General features: G+C 36.5%; 1 protein-coding gene across 2 annotated transcripts; it reads right to left on the minus strand.

The window, feature by feature from the left end:
• Nucleotides 1-2,238: 2,238 nt before the first annotated feature.
• On the minus strand, nucleotides 2,239-10,719 carry LOC113690734 (uncharacterized). Of its 2 annotated transcripts, XR_011815124.1 has the most exons (10): nucleotides 10,063-10,719; nucleotides 8,054-8,101; nucleotides 7,870-7,929; nucleotides 6,659-6,742; nucleotides 6,441-6,545; nucleotides 5,414-5,527; nucleotides 5,201-5,301; nucleotides 3,738-3,849; nucleotides 3,137-3,264; nucleotides 2,418-2,612 (listed from the first exon to the last, which is right to left on the minus strand). XR_011815124.1 is itself a non-coding variant. In XM_027208749.2 (9 exons), the coding sequence occupies exons 1-9, from the start codon at nucleotides 10,696-10,698 to the stop codon at nucleotides 2,484-2,486; spliced, it is 1,389 nt and encodes a 462-aa protein (XP_027064550.2). In that variant the 5' UTR covers nucleotides 10,699-10,715; the 3' UTR covers nucleotides 2,239-2,483. The 2 variants fall into 2 exon arrangements, 1 of the variants encoding a protein (XP_027064550.2); XM_027208749.2 differs by lacking the exon at nucleotides 3,137-3,264 and having other exon boundaries at nucleotides 2,239-2,612; nucleotides 10,063-10,715.
• Nucleotides 10,720-11,601: the final 882 nt, after the last annotated feature.

The following is an 11,601-nucleotide window of genomic DNA, read 5'->3' on the forward strand; positions in this document are numbered from 1 at the left end:
CAGCCGAAATCACTGTCACTACCTTTTGCTCTACAACTTTGGTTCCCTCAGCAACATTTTTCGCCTTTTCTTCTTCATCTTGCTTATCACCATCCACAGAAACCATAGCCGGAGTAGCATATAAGGTCTCACTCCAACTCGAGGACAGATGCCGGTGACGTACGCGAGACCAAGCTTTCAGTAGAGTCCTCAAATACACAAGAAGGAATGTCATTTTGATTATGTGGCTCGGAAACCGCCGTTGAGCTAGACTGAATATTATATTTATGATTGACATTAGAACACTTCTCAGACGCATTTTGATCAACCATGGCCCTAGCTTCAAATTCAAGTCATTTCGCTTCATAGGCTCTTGAAACTTCCTTTATAAAATAATTACCCAACCAGATCCTCTTTCCCTTAAACGGGTTGCGAATTTCTGCAGCCCATTTTCCCCCATTTCCTCTGCCTGAGACCTTTGTTTTTGGAAGAGGAAGGCTTTGATTGAGGTTAACTCTACAGTTTAGCTAAACCCCTCTTTTTCTTGGGGTTGTTTTTCTCCCCATTATTGTTCTGTTGACTGGAAGTTTTAGTTTCCGGTGCAACAGCCATAGCTAACCAGTTTGCCTTTTCAACTCCACAATAGAGACAAACCAGGTTGCTCTCTTGATTCAGTATGACTTATCTCCGAGGCTCTGGCATTTTTATTTTCTTTTTCTTCAATCACTCAACTCCTAAACCCTGAATCAAATACTTAATAGCTAGTTTGTGAGTTGAGGATAGAAAAGAAAGGAAGAGAAAGGTTAAGTTAGGAGAGAAAAGAAAAGATAAGAAAAGACGGGAAGAGGTTTTAATGTTGTTTGGGAGTTTACGAAAGAAAAGAAGTGATTTTGGACACATAAGTAAATAAATATTTCATTCAACAGCTTTTTAGGGGTAGAATGGGCAATTTAAAAAACTTTTTGCTGCCTTTCCGTGCTTTCCTTTGCTTTCTGCCCGATTTGGGCCGGAAATTTTTTTTAAACTGTAGCTATTTTTTCCTCCTTCCAATTCCGTCGGTTTCTTTTCCTTTCCTTCCACTTAAAACTTTCAAATGTGGGAGATGCAGTCTTTCTCTTCTATTCCTTTCTTTTCTGTTCAAATCTCATCTCCCAAACTAGCTATTAGAAAATCTCCAAGAATGTGCTTGTATCCTTGAAACAGAATTAAACAAAAAATAAACTACCCAACATAATTTAAATTCTTCCAAAAAAATAAAAGAAAAGGGGATGTATATCAGGTATGAGGCTCTCTAAAGAATAAAAAAAGAGATAAAAATCACTTTATATGAAGTTCCCAAAACATTCTACTCCAGAACATGTCCTTTTGGGCCTCAAACGTATTGAAACAATTGGGAAAAGAAGAGAGAGAGCTCTGCTGGTTTGCAGAGAAGAGGGATTTCTAATTGGTAATAGCTAGTAACAGAACAGAAGAGGAAACTGAAATCCAGTAGAACTTCTTCGGCAAAGCCCCAATATTCTCAAAACTCAATTGGATTCTTGCCAACATAAATCTCAGCACCCAACCCTAGGTTTAGAATTGCGTCCTTCATCGGTTCAACCCAGCAGTGAAGTGCTCGAAATACCCCTGTTTTGTTGTTCAATTAGTTGGTTAATTGAATTTACATGGTGGCGCCGCTGCTGCGTCCCTCAATTGGTATCGCAAAATAAGTATAGGTATCAAATTGGTCAAAAAAATTATATAAGGACTAAATTAACACTATAAAAAAGTATAAAGACGAAATTGGCCATTTTTTCTATTAGGAAAGATTTGATTATAATATCATATGATTATAGTATCATATATTAATTAGGTAGCAGATTGATTTAGATTATCATGATTTTAGGATCTAAATTAGATTACACTTGTGTATATATATTTGTATATTATGTAGTCCAAAGATATGAAGAAGAGTATTTTTTTCTCCCTTTTTTTTAGTTTACAATAATTAAGAAAATCCTGTAGTATGATACAGTTGTAGGTTTATTTCACATTTAAGTATTGTGTACACATAATCTCTACACTGAGAACGAGTGATATTACTGGATAAAAAGACGGCAACTCCAAGCCAAAAGTCGAGTCTTGACCTCCCTATGTGGATGAAACATTACAGCAGAAACAAATAGAAATTAAAGTGATGGACACCTTTCCATTGGTTCATTCAGTTTCTGTTTTGTATAGTTAAACAAGCAAGGTTCTGGTGAGTCTGTACAAGGAGTATAGGCTTCACTCTGTTGTAACATATAAGTTAAATGGATGGCAACAAGACGAAAGGAACTTAGCCTCAGTTACACAAATTGGCAGTCTCCAAATTGTTTCTAGTGGTGGGCAATTTAGTACAAGATGGGGGGGTGGAGGTTAGCAGAATTATCCCCTTTGAGCAGCTATTTCAGAAAAGATGAATTTAAATGTTAAATCCATTATCAAGGAAAACAGTATTTACAACCAAAATTGCTACCAAGCAGCTATTTCTTGACTGATAGATAAATGCCAGAAGCTATGGCCACTCCTGCTAATGCAACTCCAATGGTCGTAAGAATTTTCCCCACAGAAACAGCAGGTTTATGCGTAGGCATAGCCAAGAGTTCCGCTACCTGTGACAGGAAAAAGAAATGTCATGACCATGAGAGAGCATGCACACACCACAACCCTCAGGGCAGGCCACAAAGGACATAGGGGCACAATTATCAAAAGATGAAAGATGGATGAGTAATGCAAAGGGGTAGCTCTTCATTACCTCAAAATCTAGACTTCTCAAATTCAAAGTGAATTTATACACGAATGGCATAGAGCTTAAAGGATATTTATTGACCGGGAATGTCATCAGAAACCAATTATGTCGTGCTTCAACTTTTAAACCCTTCAGCCATGTTAAAAACTGATCTATTGAAAAAGCTTACTAAACCATATATGATATACCATTTCATTCCAACACATTATTCTAATACATCATTTCTATGATAACCTCTGGTAACCCCTTGTACCAAACATCAGAAAATAATTGCATGTCTGTGTATATCAAGTAGAATGATGCAAGTAATCAAAGAGGTGTGACAAATGAGCTAAGCATGTGATACCATATGTCTTTTAAACTCAAATGTGCAGGTTAACTACTGACCTTGTTGAAAGAGTTTATTTTATACATCCATACACCTTTCTTTCTGTAAGTCTCAAGTTTTATTGCTTAAAACAGTTACACGAACTGAAGAAAACCACTTGCTGATCTCTAACCCGCGATTCATTCCACTGGATGATGATAATAGGGAGACAAAATAGTTACAGAATTGAGAAAGTAACAGAGGAAAATTTTACAAGTCTGTTTAGCATCCATGTAGTACAATATATGTTTGGAAACAACACCACCTCAATTGATTTTAGGATGGAAACAAATTGAAAAATTTATGCAACTTTCAGAAACTAATGAGCAACCCTATACTGTATGAAAATATGAGTTTATCATCCAAGAAAGGAATTCATAATAGAATTAGATTTCTGAGTTTCTACCTATGTTTAGAGATAGAAAATGCTTTACAATTTATTTATTTTTTTAACAGTATATGCTCATAACTGAAATATTGGCAGTGCTTATGCACCATCTACTGACAAAGGATTACTAAGCAGGTATTATCTTGGTCCACTAATCTACTATATGAACCAGGGGAAACCTCCACTAGGCAAAGGCACCATGTTTTCGGCTCTAACACACAGAAGTTACTGACCTCTATGGGTTGCCTCCAATGCTTCTTAATCCCTGGCAAGTGCCCCTTACCAACAACCGCTACAACTGAATTATGCTCACTGGCAAGTTTTAGAAGTGAGGATGACATGTACCTGAACAACCACAATGTTCAAACAAGTACCAGCAATAAGGACAAAATTTTAGGTGACAAACATAAGCAGTAAAATTTAATGCACAATGCTTCTGCCTCTGTGGTAGAGCATTCAGGAGCTGTGAGGCATATAGCTGTGGCCTTGCATGCAAAAAGCACAAAGTAAGAGCTCAATTTTGATCATGATATAAAGTTTCTTAAACAACCGTATAGGAGAACTTCTCAAAACCATCTGAATATCATTCACTTATCAGCATTACAGTGATTATACCAATGAAAGTTCTCAGTCAAAAATGTGCCCTCAATTCATCCATTATTAAGCTTCATCTCATCCTTTAATATCACCACAACAGAGAGTTTTACATGAAATAGACAGGAGAAGATTATAATTCCTAGGAAGAAAGTGATTAGACTTGGTTCTTACTTGTACTAGTGTATAACTTAAGTAGACAGGATGAGACCACGATGGCTAAAGCCACAGGTGAAAATAGTTTTGCTTGCTTGCTACCTGTTTGTGGAAGTTACTTTGAAAAGATAGGAAATTATCATGACTGCAAGAGGAAAAATGTTATGATCTGGTTCTTGTTTGTACAGAAATGACAAGCATACGAAGCACCAAAATGATCAGTTAACATTCTGGAAACGACAAGATTTTATTGGTGTTAGTTGATCAGTTAATCAACAAATGATTCCACTGAGTTAATTGTAATCCATTCCCGTGTTGGTTGATCACTTAATGGACAGATCATCCACCTGTAAGAGCCATCCAGCACTAAAGGAACATGAGAAAAACTTCGCAGTGCTTTGCAATTTCTGTACGAGAGAGAGAGAGAGAGAATAGGTACAAACAGGAGATGAGGAGAAAGAGCAAACAGTAGATATGAAGGTATTTATTTTTGTCTATAACAAGTATGCATTCAAAAAACCAGGTCTTCACATTCCTTCATCCAACCAAACAAGAATTAAGCATCTTAAAATGAATCCCATTATTAACTCGTTTGGTTCTCTTACTAATAATTGCAAAAACTCACAAGAAAACCAATTTTGATGATTAAAACCATTAGTATATTTCTAGGCATCTCTGTGAAGCTACTAGCATATGTCAACTATCAAAGAAAACCAGTTTCAGGACATCAGCAATTCAGACTGCTCAAAATGTAGGGCCCCTAATACAAACTAGTAATGATGAAAAAACAGATCCTGCAGTCTGTCTTTCCATTTCTCCTCTTGCCCTCGTTTCCCTCCATGACAAGTAATAAGCAGATCAGGATTGTGAACTGAATTGCGGGGATAAAACAGGACTTCTCCAAAAGGTATATGATATGTAAATTGTGGAAGTTAGAAATACTAACTTATCGCGCTCATGCACAAGTGTTTCCATAAGGGTAGGGAATTGCTTGCTCATCTCCTGAATAACGAGAGTTAACATGTCAACATCATCCATTTCCTTCAGCTGCAAAATTGAAACCAATAACATATGAGACTCAATAATATCATATGGCTGGTTTTTCTTTGAGCAAACAATCTTGTCATACAGATAAAGATCATAGCATAAGGAGACCTACCATTCTAGAGAGGTCCTCAGGGCTTGGTAAGGAAACTGCCTGAAAGAGCAGGGAAGACAGCAATTTCGTCTTGTGCCAAAGAGGCATTTTTGCCCATGTCCTCCGCAGTGTTATCTGAGAAATACATGACAAAGAATACAACAGTTGCATTAAATCAGTCTTTGCAAAGCAATTTGACATATTATGAAACCCATTCAGTGCATTGCACAATTGAATATGAAAAGATGCAGTAAAAGACAGATGTTTGCACTTCCCGTACACAAGTAATAGACAAAGGGGAAGAAACAGACAGCAAAAAAATATGAATCTAGGTTAAGGCTGCAAGCTGGTTTCATGAATCTCAAGAGGTTTACTTGAAATAAATGAGGGATTAAATACACCAAATCCATCTTGAGGAAATAAGAATGCCATGGTGAAAGGGCCTAAACATAAAATGGATTGTATGGATTATCCACTAAATCCACCAGATTTAGTAGACTTACATGAAGGGACCATAAATATCCATGTAGAGTTTCTAGGACATGCAAATTAATTTAATTTGGGTGGTAGGATTAATCTATATGGATTTAAATTGTGACAAGAGCACATGTTGATGATTTTTCCTTTTTCATTAAAACCTTCAGACTGCCACTGCCAAATGCAGTCCTAGATTTAAAGAGGACTTACAAGAAAAGTATAGTAAAATTAACTTGCACAAGAGGTCTACTTGGTGGTGACGGAGAGAGAAGGCTGAATCCTATTGGGATTAGAACCACAAGTACTAAAGACGAAGTACCCCATAAGCAGCAACTGATTTTTTAGTTTTCCACAAACCAACTTCTTACTCCCAATACCTACCTCAAATCAAGGGCCACCATTATGGTACTAGCATCAGTGACTAATGTTGATGAATGAAATTAAGAGAGTCCTACCTTCAAATACGTTCTGGTTCACATACATCAAAGAATAAAATAATCATTGGATAATAACAAGCAGAATGCATCAGAAGATAAGAGCAATTTCGACATCCAAACTAACAATATCTTACTTGGACAGGGCGATCACCAAGTATAACCTTGGCTCCATACTTCATTGCTTCCTCATATGCCACACGAAACTCTGCCCCAGGTAAAACTGCAAGCTGGCTGGCAACCTAGCAGCATTGACCAACACACTAGACAAACAGTAAGCAAACATGAACAAGATCAACTGCAACAAAGCCAATCATGAAAAGTTTTAATCCTAAGTTTAGTGATCAGTTCATGCCTTTGCAAGAAACCAGCCATAAAGAATTCCAAATAGATTATGATTCTTCTTCCACATTTCGACCATTTCTGCCAGAGTTGGTACCTGACAAGTTAACAAGTAGTTCTTCAGATTAGAGATGAACTACTATTTTGTATAGATAAAGCGTCAATATCCAATCCAAATCAAATCAAATTGTATAACTGAGAACTCAGAACACAGTAAACAACCAACTAATCTTTACTTTTTGCTTAAAAAATCACAATCTATTTGGGTAAAGCACTACAACAGATACCAATATGTAAAAAATATGTCAATCTTCAAAACAATCTCCAATCATATCAGTTCAGAAAGAACTTAAAATTATTCAACGTGTCACATAGTTTGAACAGTCTCATAACCTTATCAGAGCTAAACATGTAACCAATCACATTAGAAAATGATGAATACATTTGATATGGATCAGTATTTAGTAAATATTTTCCAAGTTTATGTGAATAGGGCAACCCTAGTTTGTGCATTAACTATAGCACCCTACAAGACTTGACACATCATCCCAAATCAACTAATCCAGAAAACTCAGCATTTGTCAGCAGCTTGAGAGACACTTCTTCGGTATCATTACATGAAATCTTGCATGCTAGAAACATTTTTGTAGCACATATTAAATTATGAGAAGCAAGAGATCAAACAAGTTCTTCCATGGGACAGCTTAGGAATTTATTTCCTTTTTCCCCAAGTTTTAAGTGGAAAAAGAGGAAAACTAAAATTAAGAGAGGAAAAAAGAAGAGAAGCACATCATATGACTTGGTTCAAGTTTCAGTCCAAACTAAGACAAACATCTCAGTAGGACAGACAATCATAGCATGAAATATCTGATGATAGGTGGTGTGCAACATTTTTTTTTAAAAGGGGCCATAACAAACAACTTAGGACACTTTTATTTGCAAAGTGTGTTTAGTCTGCATGGCCAGTAGTTTAATGCTAGGCAAAGGACAAATTGGTTATTGTACAAGTATATAGCAAATGAGCAACCTGAATAAAGGCTATAGCAAATTGATAGGAAACTCTTTCTAAAGAAGAGAGGGAATTGTACAAACTTCCTATCTCAAGGTTAAGTGGCTTACAACTGGGACATTTTCTGATTAGTAATAGCTAGGGGAAAAAGAAGAAGATGATGATGAAATCCTTATTCAAATAATCTACTCAATACAGAAGAAAAACAGACAAACCTTCAAATTCTGTGGTTGAAGTACAGTTATACGACTAGAGCATAACTCTAAGAAGACAACCTGCAATAACAAATAGTAAATGCACTGGATAAGCAAGCAACGAGCATGATAAAAGAAAGTAATTGCAGCTCAACTGCTAAAATGATCATTAGATCAGGAAAAAAAGTTTCAGATAAAAATTCACCTCTGGTTTTAAGAAATTGATCACAGCTTGAACTTCTTTGCAAGATTCCTGCAAAATTTTATATCATTTGGCTTCACTCAATTAATTGTTTCTAGCATAAAAAGCCTTTGTCAAAGACAAATTACTAAATCCCCAAGGCAAAATGCAATCATGCTTCGACCAATCTACACAAGATAGCGTGTAAATGACCCTCAAGCAGATAATTTTCAAGAAACATGCAAAGTTCAAACTAATTTGAAGAAGACAAAAGTTGTTTATCAGCTCATGGTCATGGATCCAAGAAGCTATTAACAGTAGGCCCTTCTATTTGATTTGGATCACTTAGCTTTCCATTTGGATTTAAGCCTTCTGATCTCACTCTTGAAATCTTGTTTGTCATTCTGAAGTAAAGAAACATGTTGTTCACATATGCCGCTAACCTCCATGTCATAGTTATTCATGTTGGAGCCACTCCATGCGCCTGCTGGTCCTCTAATCAAATTGTTTCACTCATAACCTTAAACAGATCTACCCAACATCTGCATCAAGAATTAGCATTCTTGGGTCTGCCCAACCAGCTTGAAAACTTTCTTGTGTTCATCTAATGCATAAGCTAACTAAACCAACTAAGGCCTGTAATGGTATGCCATTTTCTGTATTCTAATCTGGAAAACCAACTTTTTTATCTATCTGTACATATCCCTCACATAATCCTAGATAACACTTCCATTGCACTACCTTAACCACCAGTTTGTGAATGACCGTATCCACACCTTGGTGAAATCCTTGTGTACTTCTGACCACCAAATAGCCACTCTACATTGATCCAATGTTTTACTATTGCTTATAGTCCTTAACATTCTCACCTCTAACTAAACCAATTTCATCATAAAAAACAAGGCATATACTGATAGAGATAAGTGGCAAAATTCCACTAAGGTTTATAGGAGGCATGGGAAGGATGTGCCGAATGCCCAAGCATTGATTTGGCATGCTTTTGATGACAAGGAACCAACTTGGGAGTTGGTTTGAATCCTATGGAGTTGTTTTTTGATTTTCACCAGCAGGGGTATTTTAGTAATTTGCTTAGCTGCAGGAATTTTATGTTTACAGTAATTTTCTGTTTAGTAATTATTTTTGATAATTAGTATTTTAGTTGTTATGGGGAATAAGAAAGCTTAGCTTACTAGCTTTCTACTAGAATTCTATTCTAGTTAGGACTTAGGAGTCCCAATTAGGATTGGAGTTGGCTTTGTTCTAGTGTCTATAAATAATCACTTCTCCACAAAGAGAAGTCAGATTTTTTGTCATTAATGAAATTTTCCTGCAGACTCGACATCTTTCTTAGGGTTGTGTGATACATCCAACTTTAGGTGTTATGCCTAAAGATTCCTAGGAATGATTCCTAGAATTACTAATCAGTTTTTCACCTTCTTAAACATATTCTCTCATCCTATTATAAGTTCGGGTGAAATTCAATATCTAAGCTTTTCTACAAAGCTGTTGTACCTACCAAGTTTTCGTGCTGCGTCATATACTTTATCCTACTTTGATTTCTACTTCCAACGAAAGAATAATTTTGGGGCTAATAACAAGGTAAATACATGTTCTAGATATAAGTACGTACACTTTAACATCACAAAATCATAAAAAACTAAAAGAAAGAAAGAAACTTTACTCCATAGCAAAACATAAAGGCATTACATCGCCCGATACTACTTACAAAATATGAAATTATAAGTGAACCAGCCCTAGAGATATAAACTTCACAAATTTTCTTCCCCTAAACAATTCGATGCGAATTAATTAACACCAAAAAATATCAAAACCTCTACAAATACAGTAACTTTTTCCAATAGCAAAATATGAATCTCACATTACATTCCTCCCCGGCCCCGAGAAAAAAAGGACAATTAAGCATGAATCAGCCCTAAAAATGTGAACTTTACACTGTTTTTCCCTAGAAAAATTCAAACAGGAATTGTTTAGCACTTAAAATGTTGGTAATCTTCAAGAAGATTTTGACATACCGTAGAAACATGAGCAGTTCCAACTAAATAAACATCGCAAATTCCCCCCTCAACGGCCGTCGATTCACAAGTAAGCTTCAAAACACTCCTTGACAACTCCTCCGGCAATTCCTTTCTCTCATCACCACCACCACCACCATCTCCTCCTCCTTCTCCTTCTCTTTCTCTTTCTCCTTCTCCACCACCGCCACTGCCACCGTCAGCACTCCTCAATACCACCTCATCGTTCTCCTCACCGCGCCACTCGCTATCAGTCATACTCGCCACCCCGAAAAAGCCACTGTCAGCAGCACCGGCATCGTCCACGTGAACATAGTCTTCTGAGCCGTCACCGGCGCCGGCGGCAGCGACGGAGTCGGAGTGTAAGGGCTCGGATTCTGAATCCATGCGGCTGCTGCGGTGGCCGGAGGAATGGGTTACTCGGTGGCGGGGAGGATTATGACGGGCAAGGTGGTTTGGATAAGTGGAGAAAGGGGGGAGGGATTGGGTGTGGTTGAGGTGTAGGATGGGGACTACAGCGGGGACAGATCTGACCGTTAGATGAAAATGCAGAGGTTTTGCAATGGGGAAGAAGAAATAGGGGAATGATGAGAGGTGGTGGTGGTGGGACTCTAGCCCGCGAGCCGCGCGAAGCATTAGAGGATTTGTTTACGTTTTCTGGGATTTTAACGTTTGGGCCATTGGGTCAAATGTCATTGACATGTTACTTAGGCTCCGATTAAAAAGTTGCGGTGAATTTATAAAAGAAAAAAAGGATTTTTAAACACTAAAACTACTCTTTTAGCATGTTTGGTGACTAATTTTACACAACTCAAGTAGCCAAACTTTTAGTAGCTTTAAGGTCCCATTTGGAATTGCGGTATTTTTGATAAAAAAAAAAACAATTTTAGTACTTTTGAAATGTTTGGTAAATATTTTCCCACAAAATTAGGAGTGGAGTTTTGATATTTATTTTTTAATATTAAAAGCATTTTTAGCAAAAACTCAAATTTGGTTCTTTTAGAATAACTTTTATATTTTAAAAAATTAAACAGTAAATTTAATCATTTTGTACTATATTATGAACTAAATAAAGAGATAAATATATTTAAAAATTTTTCAAGTTACGCATCATCCAACACAGTAAATACTTGCTAAACTATGTATCCAAACAATACTAAGCTTAAAGCATTTCAGCACTTAATAAGTGTTTTTATCTAAAATTTTATTGGTGAAATACTTTTCAATAAACTATCGCAACTCCAAACGGGTCATGAAGCACTTTTGTTAAAAGTACATGTGTCATATGGATTTCTTGAAAAACCACCGCAACCTCAAATGGGACCTTATAAATTCTTCATTAGAAAATGTTCATGGTTCCCCCTGTATTTGCCCCAAAAAAAAATTTAACATACTTGAATGTTTTTTGGTATGATAGAAATATTGCAAAAAAGAAATTCCATTATTGGGGCTTGTTTTTATAATCACAACATTTTAGTGGAACTTGAGTTTCGAATCTCATACATGTGGAGTGGAAGTCTTTTGTTAAATATATAGAAT

This window comes from Coffea arabica, chromosome 5c (assembly GCF_036785885.1).
Source record: "Coffea arabica cultivar ET-39 chromosome 5c, Coffea Arabica ET-39 HiFi, whole genome shotgun sequence".
In the NCBI taxonomy this organism is placed as follows: Eukaryota; Viridiplantae; Streptophyta; class Magnoliopsida; order Gentianales; family Rubiaceae; genus Coffea; species Coffea arabica.

What these genes read in the sequence shown, in the direction of transcription:
- LOC113690734 (XM_027208749.2), bottom strand. Translation starts at nt 10,698, where the DNA reads ATGCTTCGCGCGGCTCGCGGGCTAGAGTCCCACCACCACCACCTCTCA. An exon ending in ATGGCTGGTTTCTTGCAAAG is followed by an intron (nt 6,546 to 6,658) that starts GCATGAACTGAT and finishes CAATGCTGCTAG; the next exon opens with GTTGCCAGCCAGCTTGCAGT. An exon ending in CTTGTGCATGAGCGCGATAA is followed by an intron (nt 3,850 to 5,200) that starts GTTAGTATTTCT and finishes GTGGTTGTTCAG; the next exon opens with GTACATGTCATCCTCACTTC.